This window comes from Festucalex cinctus, chromosome 15, assembly GCF_051991245.1.
Source record: "Festucalex cinctus isolate MCC-2025b chromosome 15, RoL_Fcin_1.0, whole genome shotgun sequence".
NCBI lineage: Eukaryota > Metazoa > Chordata > Actinopteri > Syngnathiformes > Syngnathidae > Festucalex > Festucalex cinctus.
Window position 1 is genome coordinate 27,481,543 of NC_135425.1, and position 27,782 is coordinate 27,509,324.

The window sequence follows — 27,782 nt, forward strand, 5'->3', positions numbered from 1 at the left end:
AACGTTTCAGACGTCTGCAGCTTCATTTGACATTTTATATTTTCATACCACTACAACTTGAAATACAACATCACGAATGAACGAATGAGTCATTTGGGAATTTATGACTACATGAGCATGATAAAAAAATCACTGTGACAACATTTGAGTGAATAGATTTCAATAAACGACTAAAGGACAAATGAATTGCAGAAAAGGACTAAGATGTTGAAAAAAGTTTGTCCAAGTGTCGATTAATATCATACAATAAAGACTCTCGACTGAGGCAGCGAGGGGGCGCTCATGAAAACATCTACCAGGCCGAGGAGCTAGCTTAGCTCGCGCTACGCTTGAAAGTCAAAGTGACGCTAGCATGCGCGCGTTGGCCTCGCGGTGGCGCTCGCGCTGTTGTTCCGGCGCGCCGCCGCCGCCATGTCGGGACAAAACATCAAGTCGCTCTGGAGGAGGTGAAGGGTCAAACATGCGGTACCTTTGACAAGAATCCTCGTCGCCGCACGCCACGCGCCACCGCCAGGACACCTCCTGCAGTACACACGCATCAACACGCACATATATAACACGCACACACACAAGCATCGGGGATGCAAGTTTGTCATCGGTCGGCCATCTTTGAACAGGTTATCTGCTGGCTACACTTTGGTGATGATGTCAAAAATTGTTCAAAGTTCATGAAGTCACATCAGTCTTGCTAAATAGTTAGCATGTGCCGCTAGTGATGCTACGTACTGTAAAAACAAAAGCACGCTTTTTTTTCCCATCTTTAAAATTTATTCATGAGTATCATCAAAGGTGAGCGGGGGGGAGGGCTCAGGGGGGGTTGGGGAGGGGGTTTGGCGTACTCACAGGTTGAAGTGGGGGTGGGACGGCTAGCTTGGGCGGAGTCAGCTTGCTCCATGGGGATCTGAGAGGGTGCGGTCACACAGAAAGGGAGGAGTCAACATGCTGGATTCACATAAGCTCCGCCCCACAGCAGACATCAAAGCACAAACAGAGCCCATCAATCATCCCCGGGTTGTCACTCAAAAATCAGTCTCCGCCCACTTTCGGCTTGACAGGCCCCCCGACAAACACGTTTGCGTGAACGTGCTCGTCGTCGTCGTTAGTGGCGCGAGCGCAGGCGAGAGGCGTTAGCGTTGCGCTCAGCAAGCGGGAGCAGGAAGAAGAAGAAGAAGAAGAAAATGCAGGAAGCGTTAACGTCAGCAACACTGCAGGACAAAGAAGACAAAGTACACCTTAGTTAGTTAGTTAGTTAGTTAGTTAGTCCAACTTGCACACGCGTCGGACATCTCATGCAAGCAAACAAATACACGCATCCTGTCACATACACATGAATAGCGTCAAAAAAAAAAAAAAAAAAAGTCTTCCTTCCAAGGCCCGTTTTTCTCATTCTTCATGAAGAATGTCATTTTTGTGTTATTGACAGTGTTGGACAGTAAACGTGTCAATCTCAGTGGATGTGTCAGGAGGAAGTTTTCCCTCACCTCCTCGTCGCTCTCCGTGTCGACCGCCATCTTCTTCTTTTTCTTCTTCTTCTTGTCGTCTTCGTTCTTCTTCTTGTCTTTGTCGGGCAGGATGTCGTCCAGCCAGGCCAGGTCGTGCTGGGAAAACATCATATCCAGAAGCTTCCGCACCACCATCAGTCCCAGGATCTGCGCACGGGACGGGAGCCACGTCAGCGCACATGCGCAAACGGTTACACTGCGAGGCAACAAGGCATTCTGGGAGAATGTCATATTTGATACGGTATACAGTAACTCAGTTATGTTTGGAGATAACGGGTAAAAACTGGTCAAAAGATCAGACCGTCACCTCCTGACATGGAAGTGGGTCATCAAGTTATCTGCGACGTCTCTCTGGGCCGCACGTGGTCTGAAACGCGCCGCCACGAAAAACAGGCCAGGGGTCAATGCGCTCACCATCACGGGGAAGATGATCGCCAGGAAGGTGGACTTGAGGACCCAGAGGACGGCCAGGCAGGTGATCTGGACCAGTGTGAAGAGGTGGACTCGGCGCAGAGGAACGTGACGCAGGAAGGCAAAGTCCGGCTGGTGCTTCGGCGCCATCAGGTACAACTTGATGCGCTCCCAGAACTGACGAGCAAACGCAATGACACGCACGCACGCACGAACGGCAACGGAAGGGCTCACTGAAAGCTAACACCAACCTGGATGCCGCTCAGCGAAGCCACGCCCATGTAGAGGAAGACGCCGTACAGCACCGGCATGGGGATGTACTGCGACGTACGTGAGAATTAGCGTTAGTGGCAAGGTTAGCATACTTTGCATCAGCAGAATGATCAGCCCATAAAGAGATGATTATTGTTAGCATGCTATGCTAAGTCATCAGCAGAATGCTCATCAAGTCAAGAGATGTTTGTTTGTTTGTTTGTTTGTTTGTTTGCTTGCTTGCTATGCGGTGCTGGGCTGAGCTGTGTGCACGCCGCTAGGGAGTTTTTTACAAGTTCAGGTGATTTAGCATTTAGCATGTGTAGCCCGCTGGTAATTCCAGGTACTATAAACATCCATTGTCTAGTGGGTTAATAGTAATCCATGGACATTTTTGCTTTAAGTAAATATTGCTTTTTTTTTCTTTCTTTCTTTTTTTGAGCGCTCAGTATTGTTCATTCGGCAGCCTTCCCATGTCAACATAGCATCATCGCTCTTTTTTTTTTTTTTTTTTTTTTAAGTGATTATTTCAAATATGAAGTGATTCAAATATATTTCTCTTTTCATTCTGTTACTAATTGAAGGTTTGTCCAAAACATAATAATTATTTTGTACAAATAATTGCGTTGTCGATTTGCCCTTGCTGTTTTTCTTTCTTTTTTTCTTTTTGAATTATTTTTTATTGATTTATCTTGCTGTTTTCCTTTCTTTGCGATTGGTAATTGATGTGATTTGATTGTAATTCTCAACTCAACTCAACTTTATTTCTAAAGCACTTTAAAACAAGCATTGCTGTATACAAAGTGCTGCACATGGAAAAGAAACGGACGCTGAGCTTGCCTGCTAATGGAACTGACTTTCCACTCATATTTGAACAGTTCCTGAAAATGTTAGCTTCATATCTTTTTCCTAAGCTACTGTGTGCTGTGGACATTTGGACAATGCACGTACCAAAACTTTAAACCCCTTTGTTCTCAAAACTCAGGATTTCAACCTTCCAACATTAAAACTCCTGTAACTTTGTCAATTTTTGAGGTATGTCCATGTATTATATATCATTTTAAAGTGAATTAAGTGCAGAATTAGAATATATATCAATATAAAATTTCGATATATATATATATATATATATATATATATATATATATATATATATATATATATATATATATATATATATATATATATATATATATATATATATATATATATATATTTTTTTTTTTTTAAGAATTATACCTGTAATTCAGGAAAAGATGTCTCTGCCAAATCTAATATTTGGGTCTAAGGAACTGAGAGATAAGAAAAAAATAAATAAAATATCAGCACATACTTGTTGAAAAATACAGTCGCGACCACCCCACAACCTGCTCGCAAGAAAGGAGTGGTAAGATGGCCGCCCTGTGGCTTTTCAACGGCTTTTCACGGACGTGTTCCTGTCTGGGCATTCGGCTATCCATGAAAGTGGTCGAGACAGACGTGTTTCGGTCGTGCGACACGAGAGGATGTGCGCGAAGTACTAGCACTATTTACAGAGAGGAAATACGTCGTCTCTCTCTCGAGAAAGAAAGAAAGAAAGAAAGAAAGAAAGAAAGAAAGAAAGAAAGAAAGAAAGAAAGAAAGAAAGAAAGAAAGAAAGAAAGAAAGAAAGAAAGAGGGGGAGGTTGGGGTGTGCGTGGTGCTATCCACGGATGGAACGAACAACTGAAGATTGGAAAGCCTCAGAAGAGTCGGAAAGTTAAAAAAACAAACAAACTCGTGAATGGTTTTGGAAAGAGGCTTGGTGAGTGTGAGCGCCGAGTATTGTCTGAAGATTGAGTGGACGTGGACGAAGCTCGGCAAGGCAGAAGTTGCTGCTTGCTAATTGTAGCTTATGCTAGGCATCGCTCCGCCGCCAATTATCGCCCGGACGGACGCGGACTTCGAGACTCAACGAGACGAGTTATTGCAACGCACCCAAGCCCAAGCAGTCTGCAAGTTACCCCCGTTCCCGTTTCGTGAGCACCGAAGTCGTGAGTACACAGTTGTTGTTTTTTTAAGCGTTTACAAATTGTGTTCATTGTTTGCTATGTTATAAAGTGCATTATTGATTCGGTGATTCAGAAGGGAAACAAACGGAAGGTTGGCTTGATTTAAAGGATATTCACACTGTTCAATTTTTTTGGAGAAGATATCCTAATTTGAGGAGTTAGAAGGTTATTTTTAGTCAACAAAAACAACAAAGGGTGTCTATCTTTTTCAAACAATGTATTTTTCTATCCTGTGTGTAGGTCACATACTGGTTTGTTTGCACATTTGCTGATCTGCTATTTCATTGATTAGGTAGGACCCTTGTTTTTGCCGAAAAGTTCAATACTCTTTTGGTCTTATTGTAATTAGACAGGTTATTGTCTTTATTAGACTTGTTGGAATTCTCCACTTCATCTAGGTGCATCTGTGTGGTTTCCACAATTTGACATGAAACGAATCCAAGCAGATCCCAGCCAAGGGAACATGGGTGCTACACATCTGCTGTAGATTGTAGATGTCATTTGTAGCTTGTTGTTGTCAAGCAGAGCGGCTGGTTTGGATGCTTTCAGAAGGAGAGCCGATCCGGTCGGGAATGCGGATGGGGTCACGGAAGAAGCTTGGCTTCACCAAACAATTTGCATTTCAGCTGCAGAGAAGCTCGGGAAAAGCGGACGGGGTCGCAGAAACCGATCGGGTCGATGAAGCGGCTGCAGTTTGACAATCACGGCAAGCCGATGGGGTTTTGTCAAGCAGACCAGGCCGCCGGCGAGACTGACCTGCAGGACGGGCGCCAGGAAAACCGAAAGTCCCGTCAGGACGAAGACCAGCGTTCCGGTCAGCCTCTGCTCGCTGGCGGTGAGGAAGAGAGCGCCCGAGTTAACAAGGAGAGGAAAGATGATGTCGTCGCACGCGGCGGGGCTGTCTTACCGGACCCCCAGGAACTGGGGCTGCTCCCCGGGGGCGCTGGACTCGCTCTCCATCTTGAGCGAGTCGATGTGCGCGATGGAGATGACGGTGGCGGCCACGTACCACGGCAGACCCATGAAGGAGCACACCGCCATCAGGATGCCCACCCAGAACAGGTCCAGGTGGTACCCGCAACCTTTCTGCGGGGGGGGGGGGGGGAGACGCACGTTAAGCCTACGCTGGCTTTTGTGCCCACCTCGCCTCAAAGTCTCCAAGGGTGGGGGGCTTTTGTCTGATTTGGTGCTTTCCAACTTGGGCCCTTCAGATTGATCACGTTGCACCGATTGCACTTTTTTGCTCCACTGTGGACACCCGTGAAAATTCTTTTTCAAATGAATTGCGATTCATTGGGCAGAAAAGGTTTGCTTCTAGAGATAGACCGATATGCTTTTTTCAGGGCCGATACCGATTCCGATTATCGGTAGTCAAGGAGGCAGATAACCGATATTTGAAGCCGATATTCATTTGCAGTAAAAGTTAAAATGTTGGCACCAAATTTTTGAATAATGCAAACCGTAACCGTTCTTTACAATGGATTCTCACACTGCACTTTTCATTTTACATCCTTCTATCTGCAATAAGACGTTGGTGGCGGGGGGAGTTAAATGTGGGGGCCAATGTGACATTACCTTTTATAGCATTTGGGATACTTGTAGTTTTATTCTATAAATGTTATATTTTTATATTTTGAAGTAATAGGAGGAACCCTGTCATTCAAAATGTGCACCAGCTGTGGCATTACTTATTACTACAGCAAAAAATAAATAAAAAAATTCCATGAGAAAAACTATTCATCCCTGAACACCATACAGTTCTTGTAGACCTTATTATAATTATTGTTATTGTTACCATATAGACAGTTTTGATAAGCTGAGGATCTTAAATCGAGAACAGCAATATCATGCTACTCCTCTCTACAAGAGAACTGTCAAAAGACACTTCATCATGTAGTTTACTGCCACTTAGGATGCACCAATCAACGCAGAAAAAGGTAGAGTAAAATAACTTGGTTATAATAATAGTAAGAATAACTTGGTTAAACAGACGTTGCGGTGGACCGCTGCCACTTTCTGCTGTTTAATGTGTTTTACACTTATAGACACGTGTGTGTATATGGGCCCACTATTCTCTCACTACTGTACTGTACTGTATCACTTAATGGCACAGATGTACTTGTCTAAATAATAACTGGGCTGCAGCATTGCTAATTCACATTAACAAGCACTATCTTAGCTGTCCACATGAATAGTTACTAACACACGAGAAAGTTATACAACACACCAAACATGAGCTCATTATTCAAAGTATGAGGCACGTAACGAAATTACATCACTGAACATTAATTGCAGCCGACTACGGCCGTAGATGTTACATATTAGTGGCATCGATTGAGAGGATAATGTCCCAACTGACGGCAGACATGACGTGAAAAGAGAGACAAAACGAGCAAATAAGCACACTATACTTTAGTGCACTTCTCTACTAATGCCAAAACATACGTAAGAGAACACGTTCGTGTAGTTAAACGGTGTTTGAGACACTTAATTAGTTACGGAGCGGACTTTAACGAGGTGCACAACGAGCTGTCAATCAAATCGACGTCGAAGCTTAAGGCACACAATGGCAAACCAGTGCGACAAATAAACACAATATAAAGTAACTAAACGCTATTTAGTGTCACTGTGGCATCTCACTGCATAATAACCGCTATGCAACAAGTAGTGGACGTGACCCAGAATGCAATGTGTGCGTCACGAGAGGTAAATATAATGACGTTGCTCTACTCTTAACATGGAACTAGACAATATAATAATGACAACTGTTAATATTTGGAACCTTTCTAACAAACATTATTTACTTAATTAAGTGAAAATGTGTGTGATTCCCTCCCCGAGTAGCGAATTAGCTACTGGGTGTTAGCCTACATGCTAAGCTGAACACACCACTGTTAGCTAGCGGGGATTCAATGCAAGGCAATGCAGCTCCATTCATATAGTGCATTTAATACACAACATAATTCAATGTGTTTAGCTTATCATGGTGAAACGATCGGCGGAGTCTCTTCTCTTTTAACTTACCTTCGAAGCATGTGTCTGTCGCGTTGTGTCCGTGGGTGCGTGTGTGACCGGCTACTGTGATACAGGCATACACTACTGATTGGTTCTGGCTCTTGCACGGCTAACCAATCAAATGCTGCTATGGGCGTTACATTGCTGGAGTTGGACTCCATAACAGACAGAGACGCTCTGGGCTGCATTCGAAGCGAAAAGACGGAGTTTTAAATGGATCGCTCATATCGGCCGTCAGATTAATAAAACAGACCGATACCGATATGTACCAATATGTCAAATATCGGCCCCGATTATCGGCCCGACCGATTATCGGTCTATCTCTATTTGCTTCATTTGATATCGCTCACCCGTGGACATGCGAGCTGGATGTCAAGACTAGGGCTGGGTATCGATTCAGATTTCGAGAATCGATTTGATCGGATTCCCAAGGGCCCGATTCGATTCGATTCACAACGGTTTTCGATTCAGTTGAGGAATTCAAGCAGCACATATTTTAGACAGTCAAACGTACCAATGCTGCAAAGCGTAGAAGCTGCTTTCTCTAATTTATTGCATGAGTAAAAATATGAATATTTACATTAGGAATTGAATCCATTTTCAAACATTTAATACGATTCACATGACCATAGTTAATTTGTTTTGTAATACATATTCATCATTCCAAGCAGGTTGTGAGCCGTAGTTTGACTAAAAATCAGGTTTTAATGGCAAATTCCGAGTGTTGCTTTACTTAGCGCTAGGGCTGCCGGAAATGACGTTTCAGTAGACTCGGGACATCAAACATATACTGTGCAGAGTGCCTTCGGTGCCGGTTGGCGCGAGTTCGCTCCTCCGCCTGGGAGAGCCCATGTAGCTTACATGAAGTGAGCTTGTGTGTGAGTGAGTGGTTTCAATCAAAGAAAATAAAAAAACAAAAACAACATACAGTACACAGTGCTGTAACAATCGGCAGTGTGGTGCCGTGCCACAAGGTGGCGCTCCTTTTCTTTGTGTGGAAGTAGTTTCCTTTTTCCTTCTTTGGCGAGGAATGTTTTGTTTTGTATGCCATTAACGGGACGTGTAACAAGCGGCGGCGTCGAGCCCACAACTTTTCTTTTTCTTTTCCTTTTGTTTCTTTAGAATCAATGTTTACTCGTGGTTTTCAATTGCTCTTCCTTTTTTTTCCCGCTGTCCCGCTGCGCCGTCCATGGCGACTCGGCCTCCGCGTATTTCAGTGCATGCTGTTCCTTGGATGCTACACATTCAATCAATGGCGACCAAACTTTTGCAATCCGAGGACGGAGATGATTTCGAGACGGAAGGGACGACACAATACAGCCTTGTCCAGCCCGATGTGTTTGAGCCGTTTAGGATGTCGGAGTCTCTCAATGACGATGACAAAGATGTGGAAAGTGTCACGGCGGAAGCTACAATATGATCAGAGCGGATGGGAAATATAGACGGGTATGTTTGGGCACTTTTGTTTCTGTATGTCATATGTATTTGCTCAAGCAACCTCAACTTTCTGTAGTACTAAAGCGTGAGAGACGTCAACAGGCGGCCACGTTGTGCTAATGGAAACAATAGTAATGTGTCGGCCATTCATGAAAAGTTCACGCGGCGACAACCTTTAGCGGCATTTTCCATTCATAAAAAAAATGATCGGATGCGCAGCATGAAACGACGGTAGCACTAAACTATGAAATCCACAAACTGATCAGCACAAAACGTTGCGTGTTTGGCTGGCGAGCATAACTCACCACGCTGAAAGATATCAACAGGCGGCCACACTGTGCTCATGGGAATAATAGTAATGCGTCGGCCATTCATAACTCACCATGTTTTCTTTCTTGCCGATTGACTTTTCATATGCACTGGTCACGTAGTTTTTTGTTTTGTTTTCCCCTTTGGAAAGCGAAGAAGTTCTTGTCACTCCTTTGACCATTAGTGCAAGCAAATGCGACACGATAAACCGTCGTTGAACTGGAAAACAACTCAACACAAGCGCATACAACCCAACGCATTTTTTTTTTTTTTTTTTTGTACTTAACCACTCACTCACACACAAGCTTAATTCATGCAAGCCACATGGGGTCTCCCAGGCGGAGGAGCGAACCCGCACGTACAACCGAAAGCTGCTGCGGCCACTTTGTGGTCTGTGACGTCACAGCTCCGGAAACACCCAAAGACGCCAGGAGGCTAGATTCAAATCGTCGAGGACGCCTTCTGACTTGTATTTAGTGATTAAACTGCTTTACAGCTACGATATAACCACTTTGTAATGAAAATTAGGCTTTGTAAAGGTGTTCTAAAGATTTTAAGATTAACATGGAAATGTGTGAAATTTGATCTTTAAATCAATTACAACTACGGTACAGGCTGTGTAACTTAAGTGACAAAAAGGGGGGGTGGGGGGGTCGATATATCGATACATATAATATATAATCGATATATATCGATATTGGGATATGAAAAGGCGTATGGAATCGATATCGATATATCAATATTTTAAACCCAGCCCTAGTCTTCAAGCAGCGGACCTTCACCTTGAGTTTGTTCTCCTTGCGGTTGACGATGACGGCACTGATCTGCTGGTCCATGAAGATCAGGATGGTGACCAGCAGTGCCGGCACAAAGCTGGCCAGGTACCACCACCACGGATTCTTACCAAACGGCATGACCAGCCAGCCGCGGTCGGCGCGCGTGGGCTGCAAAACAAACGGCTCTTTAATTGGGATTCACGCACGTCCGGCGTCGCATCGGGAAAGGATTCACGCAGCTTCACTTGGTTTCGGACTCACACGTGAGGACATTCCGCTGGACTTTGAATCATCACGTCAGCCTTCTTCTAGTACAGGGGGGGCAGGCCACCCTTGTCCTGCGTCTTTTAGATGTCTCCCTCCTCCGACGCAGGTGGTTCAAATGATCAGCTCATCGGCAAGCTCGGGTAAAGCCTGCTAACGATTCTCACCTGTGTTGGAGGAGGGACACATGGAAAACAGGCAGGACTGCCACACACAAGGATCCCCGGTTTAGCTGGACCCAGCGCCGTGCGGCTCCCTTGGACCAGGGTTGCCTACCCCCGTTCTCGGGTTTGAATGTGTGAAGGGCAGGTCCAAGAGAACACAACAACTGGATTCCGAAAGGAAAAGCGGACCGCAGTCCAATCGTTCACTTGTTGTCGACTTCCAAATCACGAGGAAGCCATTTCTAGTGGAGCAGCTACGTGGGTCCGCCAGTCACTTTGCCTGATTTGGACATTATTAATTAAATCGCAGCATTCCGTTTCTTCCTTTACTCCCCAAACACGACACAAGAACTTTTCGAGAATATTTTGTGGAACTCTTCCGGTGCACAAGTTGAAGTGGCCAATCCAACCAGACTGCCATTTTGAACAAATTCTTTCATGCTACACGCATTTATACTCATTCGATTAATCATGGAAATGAAAACATGTTCTCTCAATGTGATTCGTCGCTGAATCGAAAGAATAGTCGACAGACGAATCCATGATTAAAGTAATAATCGGCACAAAATGAGGAAGAAGTGAAGCTTCGTGAAGTCTTTCGGAACGCCATCGTCAAAACAGTACTCATGATCATGACAAGACAGAATGAAGTCAGCATGCTGGCCAAAGTGAAGTGGAGCGACGAGGTACCTTCAACTCAGTGGGAACGATCAGTTTGGGCGTGTCTAAACCCATCAACATATCCAGAGCCACAAAGGACATGATTGACATGAAGATGGCAAAATCACTGATTAGCTTCCTTAGCTTAGCATCACACAAACACACAAACACAATGAAGAGGAGAAAGCCAAGATTTGTTGGTTAAATGTGCAAAATCACCATCATGAAATCCGATACATAGCTACATGCTACTTTTTTAGGGGTTCTCGGGTTTTATACAAAGGGCGTGTGAGGCATTCGGGGACCTTCATGTGCATGGGAACGTGCAGTTTGGGCGTGTCCAGGCCCAGAAGGACGTCCAGTCCGCAGAAGACGAGGATGGAGATGACGATCGCAAAGTCGCTGATCAGCTGGCGCAGCTGTGGTGTGAAAAGGGGCGGGGTCACTGGATAGGGGCAACATGCTGTCGGATACGGTTGCGAGGCAACATTAGCATCTAGCTAACATGCGTCATATGTTCTGAGAGCCAAATTGACCAACATTTGTTGCAAATTTTGTGAACACGCTCAGATGGGTGAGGGATGCTCTCATTTTGCTTGATCATTCACACCAAAGTGCGAGTATATTCAATTTCTTCTTCATGTGAAACATCGATTTCATTTGACTTGATGTGAGAATTGGAATGAGTGACGGATATAGATTTGTAACAATCGTCTTATTTGTCAGACTTTTCATGGCAAATGTCCTCGCTTGCCATATGCGTGCCTCAAAGCCGATCCAATCATTTGCATCAGGTGTTCCCGAGATGCCCTTTGCGTTTTTTGCAGAGGCGGGAACTTGTGTCTTGGTTGACGGATGGCCACATTTTCCACGAGTGCTCTATGATGCGAAGCTTGGTCAAAGTACGCAGACTGAAAAGGACCATCCGTCTGTACTGACCCCGATGCACAGACGAAAACCCGCTCCAGTGATTTTGACCATTAGGAATGGAATGGTATGAAAATGATGGCGGTGTCATCTTAGTACATTCTCAGGAAAAGCTGGCCATGCTGGGGGTGGGCGGGCAAAGATGATGCGGTCGGGCCCGGTTCTCACCTTGGTGGGGAAGTAGCGGCTGAACTTGAACTTCTTGAGCGTGACGGTCATGGAGTAGGTGCCAAAGAACAGGATGAAGGACATGAGGGCCAGGTCGGGCACATACTTGCACGCTTTGCCCACCAGGGCGCCGCCATACTTGACGCACTCCTTGGTGCTCAGCTGAGTCCAGTCCAGATCGCTCGCGTTGAACTGTTCCGCCAACCGTGCGACAATCGATCTTTACACTCATGACTGACTTCGGAAAAATGAGGAGGTCACTCACCAGAAGGGACATGTTGTCATCGGCCGGAGGAGCTGAAATGTTCCAGGGGAGCGCTAGACAAGCAGGTAACAGGAAGTGAGGATGATGTCAGAGAATAATGAAGCACAAAACAAGACGTCACAATGATGTGACAGGAAACAGGACGTGACGGTGATGCTGGAGGAGAAGATTCAATTGGAAGCAGGATGACACTGATTGATTAGCAAACAAGAGCTGAGATTTTTACTCACGTTTTCAGGCCACGCCCCCGTGAGGAAGCAAGGATACAAAAGATAAAGATGAAGAGCAGTTCTTCGGGACCTGCAAGGAGGACTCACCCTGATCCGGAGGGACGCAGTCACACTTGTAGGACGTGACGTAGTCGGGCTTGAAGGCGCGGTTGATCGGGTAATACTTGAAGGCTCCCACCTGCACGCAAGACCAGAGTCACGGCGAGCTCGGGTGCTAACACGTCATGGACGCGACTGTGGCCGTTCACGGGCTGATTAGCGGTTGGCGGAAATGTGACGTGGCAGGCGAGTGCTTTGGGAGGAAGGGACAGTGGAAGAAGACAAGTGGCAAGAAGGTACATGTGAGTGGCCGTTGCGTGACAGGACATGGCAGGGATGTGCTTTGCGAGGTGGCAGATGTGACAGGAAGCGACAGGAAGTGCTGGCAAGTAGGCGGCAGGTGGTGCCAAAGGTGTATTGCCATCGACGGCAAGCAGGTGAGGCGTGCGAGCGAGGCGGACCATCTTCTTGATGGCGTCGGAGATGAAGATGAAGGAGATGAGGCTGGAGAAGCCTTCCTCTGTGAAGCGGGTCATGTACTGGATGATGTAGCTGGCGTCCGACAGCACCAAGACGAAGCACTGCAGACACGAGTGGATCCCGATCCACAAGCGCAGCTCCATGTAGTCCACGCCGTTGTTCCTGGACACAAAGGCGGCGGCGGCGTGGTCACGCGTGTCCTATCGCACACCTCCCCGTGCCTCGGTCTTACTTGCAGAACTCGTAGAGTAGCTTCTCAAAGATGAGAATGGGTCCGGTGGAGCTGAGGATGATGAGCGGTTGACCGCCAAACAAACAGAAGACGGTTCCCGCCAACGCTGTGCCCAGGAAGCTCTCCATCACACCCTAAGGACAAGCCGGCCTCAGAGAAGGCTTCTGAGCCCCGAGGACAAGACGTTTCGCTCACCTGGTAGTTGTCGGTGGCGTCGCCCAGCAGGCCGCCGAAGGTGATGGCGTTGGTGATGCAGCCCAAGTAGATGAAGAGCACGGCTGAGATGGTCTGGATGTGGAAGCCGTCGTAGATGTCGCTACAGTACCACGGAATCTTCCTCTTCACGTCCAACCACAGGCCACCGCCAAGCCTTCCGGCAGGAAGAACAAAGCTCGTAATGCTCTTGGAACCCGAGTGGTTCCCGTTTGCCTCCAAGCCTAACGCTAAGCCTGGCCTTGCGCGCGTCTCATCTCAGCATGTTCTCCCGTCAAGACATTGGACAATCTGGGAATGAACCCGGAAATGCCAACGAGTTCTTCAAAGGTCTGGGCAGCGAATGGGGACACCGGCTCGAGTCGCCGAGCGTCAGAAGAACGTGGGCAAAAAATAACATCGACTTGATCAAGTGACGACCGAGTGCGAGAGGATGTGGAAACGGACCGCCCATCCCCAACGTCGCCCGGACTTAGGGCTGCAGTGCCCTTGAGCAAGACCAGAGCCGACAAGCAGGTCTGCCTTTTTTGCTGCGCTCACAACTGTCATGGCTTTAAATGCAGTGAGAAAACAATCACAGGGCATGTTGATGGCAAAGAAGATGATGACCATTCGTCCCATTGATTGATTGATCGGCTAATGGGCTTTCCTGTGAACATCATTCAAATCCATCAGAAAACTATAGCGCACCTTCAAAAAAAAAAAGCAGATACCTCACCGCCGGCCTGTCATGCGTGCGCAACGATACATGTTGAATGCGAGCATTATTTTTGTTCTTATTCTGTTTGAGAAGGGAGCCGATAAAAGTCACTGAATCGGAATCTTGTGCTTACGACAGCATGCGTGTTCAGAGGTCCATCAGGCAACAAAAAGGGCTGCGCATGCCGTTGTCGAGGTCGCCAATGCCCAAACCTCCCATGCGCCACTGACTGGCTGGGCCAACCGCGGCATCGCCTAGACCAGAAGTGGCTAACTCATTCTGGTGCAGGGGCCAATATTATACATGATGCAAGTATCGGAAGTGATTCATATCAATTGATGATGTATTTGTACGATTGTGAGGTTGTCAAGACCTCCGGACGTCATACCTGCCAGTGAACTTGAGCTCTTCGCCGACTTCGTGCTGGACGGGAAGTTGCTCGTCTTCCCCGCCGACCGCCCCCCCAGCCGCACCGTTCAACTGAGCCAACTCGTTCAGGTTGAGCACCGACTTCCTGGGAGAAAAAGCACAGCGCAAGACCGGGCTGAGTGCCGCGTCCGGCAGCGACGGCGGCGGACGGCACAAAGTGCCTGCCTCATCTCTGCCGATGGAACCTTCTTGGGGGGTTCGATGCGGATTTTGGGGTCCCATTCTCCCGGAGGCAGGACGATGACTTCGTCCAGGAACTCGTCCACGCCTGCGATCAGGTCTTCACGCTCCCTCGCTTTGTAGGCGACGTCGCTGAACAGCTGCCGGCACAAGGATACGGCCGGTCAAATGAATCTGCTGGCCGGGCCGTGCGGGAGCATATCGGGGCGCAACTTACGTCGTCCACCATCAGCGTGGCGATGGCGCGACCAATCTCATTGTAGGACTTGGTCTTGCCGTGAGGACCCAGCAGGATGAAGAGGAACCTGCAAGACACGTCCTGCTCACTCATGGAAACCTCAAAGGCCTCAAATGGTGCTGGTCCATCCACTTTTCGCTTTTGTGCCAAAATGTGATGAGCAAGGCCTTACAAGATGCAAAATTGCAGCCCGATTGTCTTCAGGTGTGTACTAGCCCTTGCACACCTGACACTTTCCTCCACATGTCCCAACCTGCTTCCATCATTTTCTTCACCTGCTTACCATGCTTGCCATCGCTCTGGACTCTTCAGCCAAAGTATTTCAAGTCCTCCACCCTTGCTATCGCTTTGGCCTTCTCCCTAGATTCTTGTTCACGCACACATTAGCTGCTTTTCCACCAACAAGCCAAGGATCTTTCAGTTCTGGGTAAAGGGAGTTCTTGGTTGTAAAAGTTCAGCAGGGAACTTATAATTGTGTTTCCACAGCGTCTTATTGGAGTTCTCGGTAATTAATTCAAATGAGTTTGATGAGCCCAGCCAATGTAAAAACAACACACCAACCAAATTTGACCAACCAATCAGCCGTGGTCATTGCAGTCCGCAAGACCTGTTGCCGAGATATAGTACTTGGATGCCCTCTGGGGAACCTAATAACCCGGGAAATTGTTGTTGGTGGAAAAACACACAAACTGAGTTTTTACCAAGGTAAACTGAAAAGTTCTCCAAAAGTTCCGGCGGTGGAAAAGTCCCTTTGGTGTCTTATTCTGGCAAATTGTAGTTCCTGTCCTTTCTGGTGCAGGTCACAATGTCAACTGCAAACGCCTCACAGTCCATGTGGATTCCAGTCTTAGCTCAGCCGTCCCTCATCCATTCCGATTGCAAAGAGGAAGGCCCTTGGAGCCGATCCCTGATGCACTCCGACCTCCTGGATCCCATCTACAGCCCATCTCAAACTTGTCCTGACTGGTTTAACATAGCACTCGTGCAGTTCTTGAGTGGGTCGCCTGTCCTCGGCTTTCTGGCCATCTCACAACGCAGACCCTTCGGACCTTCTCTGACTTCACCATCAAGGCAAATAATGCATTTTTACATTTTTTTATTTTTTTTATTTTTTTACTTTTGACAGCAATGTTTTTTTCCGCAACTTGTTTTTATATCGTCAAAATGGCCTTGAAACTTTTCGACCTCAGTGCAGTGACGCAAAAATAAATCTCTCTCTCTCGCTCTCTCCCTCTCTCTGTGTGTGTATATATATATATATATATATATATATATATATATATATATATAATAGACTGAAATACAAAAGTGAAATTTTTGTTTTGACTTCAATCAGTAACTTCTGCTTGTACCAGAGTCTGTTCCACAAATTCTGTCCTCGTGAAGTTCTGCTTGAGTGTGTTGAAGCAGCGTGCAACGAGCGCTCTTGTGGGAGTTACCCACCTGGTGGGCACCGGGACTTCGGTGAGGCCGCAGAGCGTGGTGGCCTGGGCCAGACGCACGAAGGAGACGAAGGGTTTGTCCAGAAAATCCACCTCACCGATCAGCACGTTGGACGCCTCGGCGTCGCGGGGGATCTTCTTCATGAATTTGTTCCTCATCTGCGGAAGAAACAACACCCGCGCAGCGAAGTCAGTCAGGCACTGGCGCAGTACCGACATCCTCCACCAAAAGGCACCCTCGGCCCTCCACTGCATTTGCGAACGATGCTTTCAAGTATAGTGGGAAATGTGAACGCTAGCTACCTAGCTAGCTTGGAGGACCTTTTTCATATGTGTTTTAGTTGAACTCGATTTTTCCAATTGATAACAGCAAGCCGGCAGTGGACAGATGTCGCAAACAAAGTCTGTTCTGGATCCAAGAGCGCATGGCGGCGTACAAAGAACACAAGTTTGAGCAAAGGTACAGCGATGGTTTGCAATATATGTCCCTCACTAACTTTTCAAACACTGCTATTGGCATGATCGAGTTCTTCTGGTTTGTTGCCGAGTGTTCCAGTTGTTTGCTTTGCAACATGGAACGACGATGGAGCAAAAGTCGTGTTGACTTTGGGAACAACATTGCTGCAAAGGAGAGTGCCGACAACCTCGGTCCCAAATTCTGCCAGTCGGGTGGCAATCTGGTGCACAAGCACAAAAGCTCGTTACCTGTTGACGTAAGCTGGTTTTGGTGGACTGATTTCTTTGTTGTTCTTCATTCGCTTTGCTGACAGTCTTGCTTTTTTTTTCTTTCCATGTTTTCATGTTGACTAGTTTGAAGTTGACGCGCCGGCACAAAATGGCAAAGGAACTTTTCAAAGCAGCCGATTGGCCTCAAGGTGAAAGGTGAAGTTTTGCTCGGGTTCCCACGGGCATCAGGGGATTAACGCCGACGGCCCTGCCGGTCACCGGCTAACAAATCTAAAACCCTTAGCTTGCCGGCGCCACCGAGGGCCCGGGTCACGCCTCGGCCTTGTGGGGGCGGCGGCGGCGGCGGCAAGTTCCTGCAGGTGGGCGACACCCCGGAACTTTGCATCAGCTCACTTTCGACAGCGAGGTGCCGCCCGCCACTTGCTTGACTAATTATGTTCAAAACTAACAAGCGTGATTGCAACTAGACAAAAACTGAGACTAAATTTTAAAATGGCGGATACAATTGGAGAGCGAGGTTTATCATAGCAGCTGTAAAGCTTTTGTGTGTGGCACACATTTGAATTCATTGATCGCTTTTCGCGCATTTGGCGGCGGGCAAGTGGGCGAAATGCGTCCGGATGGCGGCAGCTTTGTGTAGGAACAATTTGGTGGCGGCCGGCCAGACGGCCGACAGCGAGTGCTTACGGCTGTCGGGAAGGTGCCACTTAGGAGGAAGGCCGGCGGCTCCTCAATGGGGCGGATCCTCGCAATGTCGGCTAGCTGCCGCCGCGACGGCAGTCACGCAACATAGACGCACGCACGTGGCGAGTTACCTGGTCAGAGCTGGGCCTTTCCGAAATGTCGTTCATGCTGCGACTCTGCGCGGGATCTGCAAATGCAACACAAACGACACCTTTGTCCTTTTCAACAACAAGGAAAGTTTTCACATGCGCACGTGAATTGCGCTCGCATTCCACGCGCGGTGACTTAGAGCAGACAACAAAGCCAAAGTACGTCAGCCAAATTCCTCGCAAATCCATTTCACGCGTTTTGTTGTGCATCACCACAGAAATTTACAGTGGAGCACAATCAACTCAAGTCGAGTTTATTCAGATCGCTCGCGCTTTCAAACGGCACGAGCTGTCACAAAGCAGACGATTCCCCTTGAAAAAACACTATTGACAAATGTACTTATCAGTGGCAGTCAATGTGTTTGAATTACTTTACGTATTGTATCAAATATTAATATATAAAATGGATATCATTTGAAAGGGAAGCCAGTGTAGACTTGGAATATCTGAATTTTGCCTCATGCCGGCCAGTTAGCTGCTCACAAATCCATGGAGAAGAGCAAAAGGGAAGCTGCAGTTGCACTTTGCAAAGGGTTAGTGTGTTAGCATGAGATGCTAAAGCTAAGGTGAGCGAAAGGAGTGCGTTGCGTGTGTGCGCACGCGCGCATCCACGTGACTCACGCAGGCGTCCCAGGCCGCTGGCGTGTCGCGTCGACAGGTCGTCGGTGGAGCGACGGACGGCGGAGGCGGAGCTGGTGCTACGACTCAGGTTGGCCTGAGGGCTACGGTCTGAGCGCCGGGTCGGGCGGGGTGAAGAGGCGGAGCGAGCGGGCGGCGCCATGTTAGTAGCTGGCCAAGCGGCGGACGCGGGCGCAAAGCGGCGCCGGCCGACTTACTGGCGGCGGCCGACGAGGACTTCCCGATGTCGGCCAGCGAGCGATGGATGGGCTTCTTGGTCTGGTGACGATGTTTACGCAGCAGCACGAAGACGATCTTGTCCTTCACGTCCTCCGAGATCAGACCGGCGGCCATCTGACGCTCCACGATCTCGTCTGCGGAGACACCGCCACCACGCACGTCACCTTTTTGTCACCTACAGGCTGTCCATAAAGTCTCTTTAACATTCAAAGAATTGATTAAAAATGCAATTGATTAGATATTTTATTCAGATTTGTTCTTTTGTATTCAGCGTTTATTCAAGTTGGTTTTTTTGTTTTTTTATCACACTACATTTGTGTGTTTCAGGGATCCTGTTTGTCAAAGAGGTGATGTTGAATGAACACCTACAAAATGGCGACCCCTCAATAGAAGGCGCAATGGGCCTCATGGTTTATTGAAACAAAATCGGATAGGCAGACTCGACGAAACGACACAACTAAGTATGGAATAGATCCACCATCACGTCCATCAATTCGTGCATGGCACAAGAAATTTAAGGAGACGGGGACCCTGTTAGAAAAGCGGGCGACCAAGAACTTCTCATGAAAACATCGATCGTGCAAGACGATCCTTTTCTCGTTGATCCGTACTGCTGCCACACAGTTACAGCTACCGCGTTCAGCAGTACACAACAACTTTTGTACGATTGTACGATTGTACGCTTACAACGTGCAACTCTTACAGGCACTCGACCCAAATGATCAACCAAAACCAAAAGAGTTTGCATTTAACATGCTGGAACGAATTTCTGAGGATGAAACATTCCTCAGACCAGTTTTTTGTTTTAGTGATGAGGCAATAGAGTCCCGTCTTGATGGGCTTCGTGCAACTCATGGTGCCCATGTAGAAGTGTATTCAAAGAGGTAAAAAAAAAAAAAAAAAACTTGAATAAACGCTGAATACAGTAGAACAAATCTGAATAAAAGATCTAATCAATTGCATTTGTAATACAATTTGAAATGGTAAAGAGGCTTTATGGACACCCTGCATGTCTCTCCCGGCTAGTCTTGGACTTGTCCAGATCCGTCTTGGTCTCTGGACCACTTTTGAAAGGCCTGAAGGGTCAGGCATTATTTGTACAATAAAATTTCATTTAAAAAAAAAAAAAAGCATCACCAACGTGTCAAAGGTAAGATTTCGTCATTCTATGCCTATACTTTTTGGAAGGGTTTAAAATAAAATACATTGGCGTCATCACTTTAATGACCAAAGAGTCAGAAAGGCTTTCCCACACCCACAAGTTGACAAATATTAAAAGCAGGTCAACAAGCAAGCAAGGGAAACGGAACCTTGAGCAGTGGCGGTTGTTTTGTGTGCAATTTGGAATGGATTCCCTTTGGGAACGAGCCCCCCCCCCCAAATCAATGGTCATGTCGCCTGTCGTCCGGGCGGTCACCTTCTCACCGACAATGTGGGCGAGCGAGAAGGCCTCCAGGTCCAGAAGGATGCCGCCGGTCTGCAGGCACGTGCGCAGCTCAAACAGGCTGTGCAGCGTCAGCGTGGACACGTGCGGTTTGCTCCAGCGCTCGCCGCCCTCCTCCACCTTCTCCTCAAACTTCACCCACCTGCCCGTCACAACGCCAAAGGTTAGTCGCCCCCGCCCCGCCCTGCCCGCCGCCGGCCGCGGCTCACCTGGCCGACTCCTTCCACTCCAGTTGGCCGCCCTCCTGCTGCAGCGTGTCCATCTCTGTGAAGATGGTGGGCGTGGGCCCGCCGTCGTCCTCCCCCAAGATGTGACGAAGGCGCTCCGCCGCCGGCGACACTGTAACAAAAAGACGGATGGAAGCGAACGCCGTCTGCGTTCAATTTGCATGGACAGATGGCCAAAGGACAGCCGAGCTTGTTTTGGAGCGCAGGACACGGAAGAGCAGGACACGCACGCTGCCAAAAGCTCATCTTGCATCAGATTGATATCGCGCTTTTATAGACGCTTTGCAATGGAATGGATACATTATTCATGCGCTCACACATTCACACTGTGGTGGCGCGAAGCTTCATAGCTCATAAAGCGTGATTCCCCCCCGTCGTTCAGTCAAAGATGGCCTCAAGCTGCAGCGCACCTTTTGACCCGCAAGAGAGCGCTCTTCTTGTGCTTGGGAGCATTAACGAGCTGCTCTAATTAGTCTGGGTGGATCGATCTTCATGGATTGGCCAGCCTGCAGGCGCTCGGCACTTCAGGCTCACGTCGCCTCCCCTCTCTCGCAAAACGTCAGTGACATTAAAAACACTCATTCAGTTTCGACGCTAATGGCTATTGTGAGCTAGCAGGGTTGTGTGACATCAAAACCAACACAGCTGATAACATCAACAACAAGGCGCAATGTTGACCATTAGGGCTGGGAGAAAAAAAAACGATATCGCAATATATTGGACATCATAACAAAATGTGCCAAGCTCCACCTCCTGTCGGACATTTGTAAACAGTTAAGCTAAAGCTAATGGCGACACCAGTGAATCCAAATGCAAAGTTCAGCTACATGGAAGTGAAAATATGGAGTGCTAGCCGCTAACAGAGATGCACTCACAGGCTCAGCTAAGCTAATCAGCTGTAGCGTATTGACAAGTCAAAGCAGTCGAAGCTAATGTCAACTTTTAGAACCTAATGAGAACAAACAAACAATAAAATGTAGCAGTAGCTATGCACTCCGCCCACTAAATTTGCTAACTCAACGTACACCAGGCACTCCCATTCTGGGACACTCGCGATGACACGACGGCATGTTTGAGCAACCAACGGCTGGAGCGAACGTATTTCCCAACTGAGTAGTGGCAGGTCGCATGAATCCACTCGGATGGCCCCGTTTGCCACCTTAAAACCTTCCAGCCAGGCCAACGGAAATGATTGCGGCTGATTGTGATGGATTGTTTTTTTCTTTTTTTCTGATGGGTTCACGGTGTCATGCGTCTACTTGCAAGCAAAACAGCACCGTATATTCACTTCCTTGTTTGATGAAAATGGGTTTAAAAAAAAAGGTTTTCCAAAGTCGACATTTTGAAAAAATAAAAAATGGAGATGCTGAAATTCAAGTTAAGCAAGGTCAAAACAATTCATCCCATGACAATTGATCAGTTGTCTATTAGTTAGATAATCGATGAGCAATTGATTTTTGTTTTTGTTTTTTGTCGATCCATTTGACAATTTGCAGTCTGAAAGTTGGGTCTTCCTCGCTGTTGTTACCTGCGTGAGAGTCCGCCAGCGTCTCGCAGGAGCAAGCCATGACGGCAACAGGGTCCAAAACTCGATGGGCCTCGGTTCGGCTTGCTCGTGACTTGGCCGGACGACGAGCTAGCAGGCCTGCGATGTCCCTCTCCAGACGCTAACCAGATTGCCGCTGCGCCATCTTGTTGAAGGCTCCCACAAAGAGCTTCAAGCTTGAGTCAGGCGGCCGACACGCACCAAAGGCCTCAGGAGCACTCTCCTCCTTCACGCACACACACTCGCTCACTCCCGTATAGGTGCACACAACACACACGTACGCGTCTTTAATTTAATCGGCTTAGGACCTGAGCGGGTCGGGCCCCCGCGAGGGCTGGCCCGGCCGCCCACCAAGCCAGCAGGCATTATGGAAACCTTCCGCATGTGACGTCTGTGAACTTGCCGGTCCGGAAAAGTTCAACTGGCAAGAGAACTTTGGAACGAGAAGAACAGCGGCACGTGCTAACTGACTTTGCGTCACGGCGGCATTTGGTCGGCAGGGCTCACTCGGGTTCATCTCATTTGATTGCGCCGACACTTGTTCACATCGTCGTTTGCGATTTTCCCTGCTACATGGATGGGAATGCTTGAAGTCACAAGATTTGCTCCAAATGGAAACCAACTTGCTAACTGCCTGCTACAACATGCTAGCCCAGGGATGGGCAATCTCGGTCCTCGTGGGCCGGTGTCCCTGCAGGTTTTTGAGGTGTCCGTTTTCCAACACAAGCTGATTCCAATCAACGAGATCGTTATCCCTCTTATGCAGAGCTTGCTGATGAGCTGATCATATATCAGCTGTGTTGGAAAACGGAAGCCTCAAAAACCTGCAGGGACACCGGCCCTCGAGGACCGAGATTGCCCATCCCTGTGCTAGCCCCTCTAGCGGTCACGGTGTCACCACGCCACTTGAACAAAAGTAACTAGACGGAAGAAAGCTCCCAAAGGCTTCAAATCTTCAAATGAAAATCGTGACTTCATTGTGTTTCCTTTTGGTGAAAATTAGCGACCGACACGATAATAGCGGTCGTGGAGACGGCACCGGAGTAGCGACAACAATTCTACAATCAAACTTAGCTTTCTACGAAAACCGCTTTCTTTCCACCCACTTTGAGGTGTCCGCATGTCAACCGCCGATGAAGCTTTCCCAAAGTGTGTTTGTCGATTGAACCAAGTTGAAATTTCACATCTGGGACGTCGTCCTCTTCCAAAATGACGCACACGCGTGTGTCCTACTCCTGTGATTTTGTCCCACTCTTGCATAATCATGAGGAAAAGGTGACGTCATTTGAGATCAAACCTTTTGCACGTGCGAGTGACTCAGAAACGGGGACAACAACAACAATAACGTCATCGCGTATGTCCAAAAGGAGAATGAACATTGCTGGAAATTCGTTGCAATTTTGGCACTTCAAAGGGCACAAAAAGTCTTTTTTTTTTTTTTATATAAATGATGTCAACCGACAATAGTTGAAGTGGTCATTTTGGTGGCTTTGGAAATGGGGTGCATGTTTGATGCCGCAGGCTTTCATCAGGCTACCAATGGGATTGGTCATAAATTGGCGTCGTGAATCCTGACTGGAGTCAACGTCCGCCTGACCTGGCTGACAAATCACAATTAACCGCCTTCACAGGCAACTCCTCCCCAAGCAGGCGGGCTAATACTGTAGTTCCGCCTCCCTTGGCTGGCCGCTGGCTTCCGGCAGCAAGCCGATTGGTGGCAAGGTGACAAGTGGACGGGCGGGCAACCGCCACCTTTGTGGAATTTGATCCAAAAGCCAGGACCAAAGGCCTGATCAAGCCTCCACGACAAATCCTATCTGCTGTGAGCGCATCAGCGGCCATTTTCAGCTCAGCCTCGTCAGCCGATGGGATGAGGGCAGACCACAGCCAAAGCCACGCCAGATATTTGAGAAAGGATTCCGTTTTTTGCCCGACATGTCTTTTGCAACGAGATTCAGCTTGAACTTGATGCACCCTCGCTAGCTTTACCAGCTCAGAGTGTCTGCCCTGAGACCGGGAGGTCGTGGCTTCAATCCATCATAACAAAGACAATCAAAATGGGACCCATTTGCCTCCCTGCTTGACTCTCAGTATTACGGCTTGCAAGTGTGTGGGGGGGTTCGATCAGTGGATCTCTATCCAGCCTGTTTTCCATGTCCCCCACAGCCAACACAGCTGTTCCAAACCATCAGTTCCTCAGCAAGCTCTGCATGAAGCCTGACAACAATCCTCAGCTGTGTTGGCTGAGGGAGACATGGAAAACAGGCCGGATAGGGGTATTGGAGGAACCAGGGTTGGAAAGCAGTAGTGCAAGCCCCATCAAGGGATGGCTCAAATGCGGAGAACCACTTTGACAATCAGCAGAACTTCAACCTGATCCATTCTGTCACTTCAAAAATGCAGATTTGTCTCAGATGTTATCGACACGCACGAAAGGCAAAAGCAAAGATGGCAGCTCACCCGAGGGGTCGGCGCCGTCGCGCTCGTCGTCGTCGTCGTCATCGCTGTCGCGGCAGAAGGCCGCTCGCGCGCGCGGGCGCTGTTCCTGGCAGGCGCGGCGCTGGCCGTGCGAGCGTCGAGCGGCGCGCTCGCTGTCGTGCTGCCGCTCGGCCGAGCGGTGGCGCCGTCGCTTCCGCCGGTGGGATGCCGCGACGCCGACGTACGCCGTCTCCACATCTGCGCACCGCACAAGCGTTAAGAGTCATTTTGGGTTTCCCGTAGCCACCAAACGAGGCCCTCGCCGGCGTCCGTCCCAAACCCGCTATCAGTCCCCACGCTTGAAAGCCACCTGCTGCCTTTGGTAAGGACGCACCGCTACCGCTTGAAGATTCCACTTGAAGATTCCGTGCCAGTTGGGGTACGCTAAGGCTGCATCGGATGTTCGGAAGTGGGAATGTTCCCAGTTGAAAGCGTGTACGGGAACTTCAACTTGGACATTCCACTTGCGAAGTCGGGAAATAACAAAAACAAAAAAAAGCGCCTCGACTTCACCCCCGGACGATAAGTGATGGTACTCTCCAATGGCGGCCCGTTTGGAAACACAGACCGTCAATGGTCAAACACAATTGACTCGAGTATAAGACTAGTAGATAGCTTTCATCCATCCATTTTCTGAACCGCTTATTCCCCACAAGGGTCGTGGTGGTGCTGGAGCCTATCCCATCTGGCTTTGGGCAGTGGGCGGGGTACACCCTCAACTGGTTGCCAGCCAATCAAAGTCGATTGCTTTCTTGAGTGAAGAATATCGGATGTAACTTGACGTAATACGCTCAACTACTCAACTGTATGGAACGCTTATGAATTAGATCACAACAAGAAGCAAAATTGCAAGCAGGAAAGTTTGCTGGAGGTCAAAATGACTTTTGAGGACCCAAAACAAACAAAACAATTTATCACTATCCGCCATTTTGGTTGTTTACTTTGACTGGGAAAAATGCGACTTGCCAGCATCCTCCAATGCGGCACAAGTACTTCTTGGAATGGGGCAAGAAGAAAGACGGTCGGGATGATGATTGGCCCATGTGACCCTGTATAGCGCCAACTAGTGTCGCTGTCACAATCTGTAGTATGGCACCGCCTCTTTGGTTTTGTTATGCTGACGCAAAACACTTTTTTCGTTTTGCCTGCAGTGAATTTGATGCCACGGACATGATGGCCACGAGGTTGTCACGAGAAGCGATACTTGGATGGCAAGATTGTGACAATGTGACGGTCCTGCCTTTTCCACAGTACCCGAAGTACCGTTGGTACCGAGGCGGCATATACATCTGGCCGCGTCGTTTGTGTTGTTTTGGGGGTGTAAATGAGCGCTTATCTGGCAACCCACGCAACGTCTAATGACGTCACCAACAAACATCAAAAGTCGCGCATGGAAGTACTTTGGATTTGAGGTTGATGCGCAGGGATGAATAATCGCGCTTCAAATATTTGTATGCAAAAGATGCCCAAAGCGTTTCCATACAAAAGGGAGGAACACATCCAACTTTGCCAGACGTAAAAGATTCTTGGATGACTTGAAGCGTGCGGGGGCTGACCAATCATTTCGTGACGTGACGCAGACCCACGGTGGAATTGTGTCTGCGCTATTAGCATTTAGCTTGCGTGTGCGCGCACTCACCCTCGTCGTCGTCCTCGTCGTCGTAGCGACGGTGACCTCCGTCCCTGGCGCGCTGCCACTCGTGCTGATCCATCCTGAAAAAGAAGATGGACAAGCCGGAAGGGGTCGATGACGCAATGGCACGGCCGCGCCCAAGCCCCGCCCCCGTCCGTCCCCCCCCCAGCGCAACCAAATGTGTCGGTCCAAGGCTGCGTTCTTCCTTCATGGATGACTTTGCACATGATGGGAAGGAAGCGGCGACGTTTTGCAATCTGCCGTGGAAGCCGGCCGGCGGCAACGTGATCATCAGCGGACTCGATTAGCAGCAAGTCGTTTCCTTTTCGTGGAAAGTTGCCGCCCAACGAGCTGATTGGCCCAAAGCCCATTTGTGCTTTTTGTCAGTGATGGCGCTTGCTTGCTGATGCTCGTCGTCACCAAACGACTTGACTTGACTTGACTTGCTTGCCTTTCAATATTTGCAATATCTCAGCCAACGGCTCAAACTTTGTTTCCTTTTTTGTTTTTGGCTCCGCAATACGTTCTCATCCTGTGGGTGAAATGCTTTGAAAGGGATATTTGGCTTGTCGAAGCATTTTTAGCAGTGAAAATTTGATCACTTAATTTTTTTTCCTGTGCAATGAAAACCTTTTCAAAAGTCCCTTTTCTACTGGCCGTTGAGCGATGATGACATCACCTGTGCTGAGGAAGTAGCTAATGATCAATCATGGCTCAGCTGTTTTCTGGGTTTGGTCAGTGAACTGAGCCATGATTGGTCGTTATCACAGGTGACGTCATCATCGGTCGACAGCAAGTAGAAAATGGACTTTTGAAAGGTATTCAAGGAAGTTGCCACATCAGTTGTAGACAAAATCGGAACCTTTCACTGTTGCGAATGTCTCCATGAGTCAAGCCAGCTCCAAAACGGTTTTTACAATACTTTTGACCTCTTGAAAACATTTTGCAATCATGTTTTTTACACTTTGTTTTGTTGCACATGAATTGCGTTTGAGATCGGAGAAATCGAGTGGCCTTTCCTTGCCTTTGCTTTTCAACTTGATTCCATTTGTCCCCTCCTCATTTCCTACCGCAATTGAAAAGGGATTCTTGTTTTTTTTTTGTTTTTTTTGTTGTGACTTTGGTGACATGAAGCATCTTTGAAAGTCCAAATGTTGACATGACGCCAACACTTCCCCCGTGTGTGCGCGGGTAATCAATAGATGTCATTGGGGATGATAAGCACCCGCTGAAGCCTGATCAGTCACTGTGAAGGTCACACGCACGCACGCACGCACGCACGCATACGCGTTGACTTCCTGTCGCGCAACAAACGCGGGAGGTCAAAGGTCACAAGCGGGAGCCGGCCAAGCGTCGCGAGCGCCTCCGCAGACCTCGGCGCCGCTCCGACCCCCGTAACCGTGGAGACCCCAGCCGCCGCCTGGAGGCGGTCGCCATGGCGATGAGAGACGAGCGCACGCGCGCTTGCGCCGTTTGCCAGAAAGGACGTCGATGTCGGATGCTCGCCAAAGAATGAAAAGCGGCGCTTACCTGAAGAAGAAGAAAAAGAGGCGCAAACGAGGAGCAGACTGGCCGAGTGGCGTGCTGACCCGACGGCGGAGCGCAACTGACGAGACCCGCGCGCACCCGCCGACTCCAGCGACCGCTCATCCGATCGATCGCTCGCGCGTGCGCGTCCCTGCAGGCCATCCATCGACGTGACGCGCGCTTTCC

The 27,782-nt window shown here is 48.4% G+C and overlaps 1 protein-coding gene and 1 long non-coding RNA gene across 13 annotated transcripts in view; one reads left to right on the forward strand and one right to left on the reverse strand.

Moving 5' to 3' along the window:
• Window positions 1–21: 21 nt before the first annotated feature.
• On the reverse strand, window positions 22–27,738 carry slc4a5b (solute carrier family 4 member 5b). 9 transcript variants are annotated; one of them, XM_077497893.1, is made up of 27 exons: window positions 27,600–27,738; window positions 26,076–26,149; window positions 24,419–24,634; window positions 20,395–20,524; window positions 20,167–20,327; window positions 18,720–18,875; window positions 18,505–18,612; window positions 17,866–17,921; window positions 16,365–16,522; window positions 14,901–14,988; window positions 14,669–14,823; window positions 14,463–14,588; window positions 13,357–13,531; window positions 13,162–13,295; window positions 12,911–13,091; window positions 12,498–12,588; window positions 12,181–12,212; window positions 11,916–12,107; window positions 11,126–11,239; window positions 10,851–10,964; window positions 9,739–9,900; window positions 5,103–5,281; window positions 4,952–5,024; window positions 2,165–2,233; window positions 1,917–2,090; window positions 1,482–1,649; window positions 22–522 (listed from the first exon to the last, which is right to left on the reverse strand). In XM_077497893.1, the coding sequence occupies exons 2-27, from the start codon at window positions 26,146–26,148 to the stop codon at window positions 337–339; spliced, it is 3,471 nt and encodes a 1,156-aa protein (XP_077354019.1). In that variant the 5' UTR covers window position 26,149; window positions 27,600–27,738; the 3' UTR covers window positions 22–336. The 9 variants fall into 9 exon arrangements, with proteins under 9 accessions (XP_077354019.1, XP_077354018.1, XP_077354024.1 ...); XM_077497892.1 differs by having other exon boundaries at window positions 12,181–12,233; XM_077497898.1 differs by lacking the exon at window positions 24,419–24,634 and having other exon boundaries at window positions 12,181–12,233.
• The window catches only part of LOC144002563 (uncharacterized), a 36,720-nt gene continuing 12,752 nt past the window's right edge, over window positions 3,815–27,782 (forward strand). The window contains exons 1-3 of one of the 4 annotated variants that reach the window (XR_013278770.1): window positions 3,815–3,948; window positions 4,046–4,177; window positions 21,909–22,151. This is a non-coding gene — a long non-coding RNA (uncharacterized LOC144002563). Of the gene's footprint in view, window positions 3,949–4,045; window positions 4,178–4,821; window positions 5,103–19,068; window positions 20,052–21,908; window positions 22,152–27,782 lie in introns of those variants that run through there. The other 3 variants (XR_013278768.1, XR_013278771.1, XR_013278769.1) reach the window with 3 other exon arrangements.

Excerpts from the sequence above, each read along its gene's own strand:
- slc4a5b (XM_077497892.1), bottom strand. The coding sequence starts at position 26,148 with ATGGATCAGCACGAGTGGCAGCGCGCCAGGGACGGAGGTCACCGTCGC. Across the intron at positions 17,922-18,504 it reads CAGCGGCCTGGGACGCCTGC|ATCCCGCGCAGAGTCGCAGC; the intron begins GTGAGTCACGTG and ends TTGCATTTGCAG. Across the intron at positions 16,523-17,865 it reads AAAGGCCCAGCTCTGACCAG|ATGAGGAACAAATTCATGAA; the intron begins GTAACTCGCCAC and ends TTTCTTCCGCAG.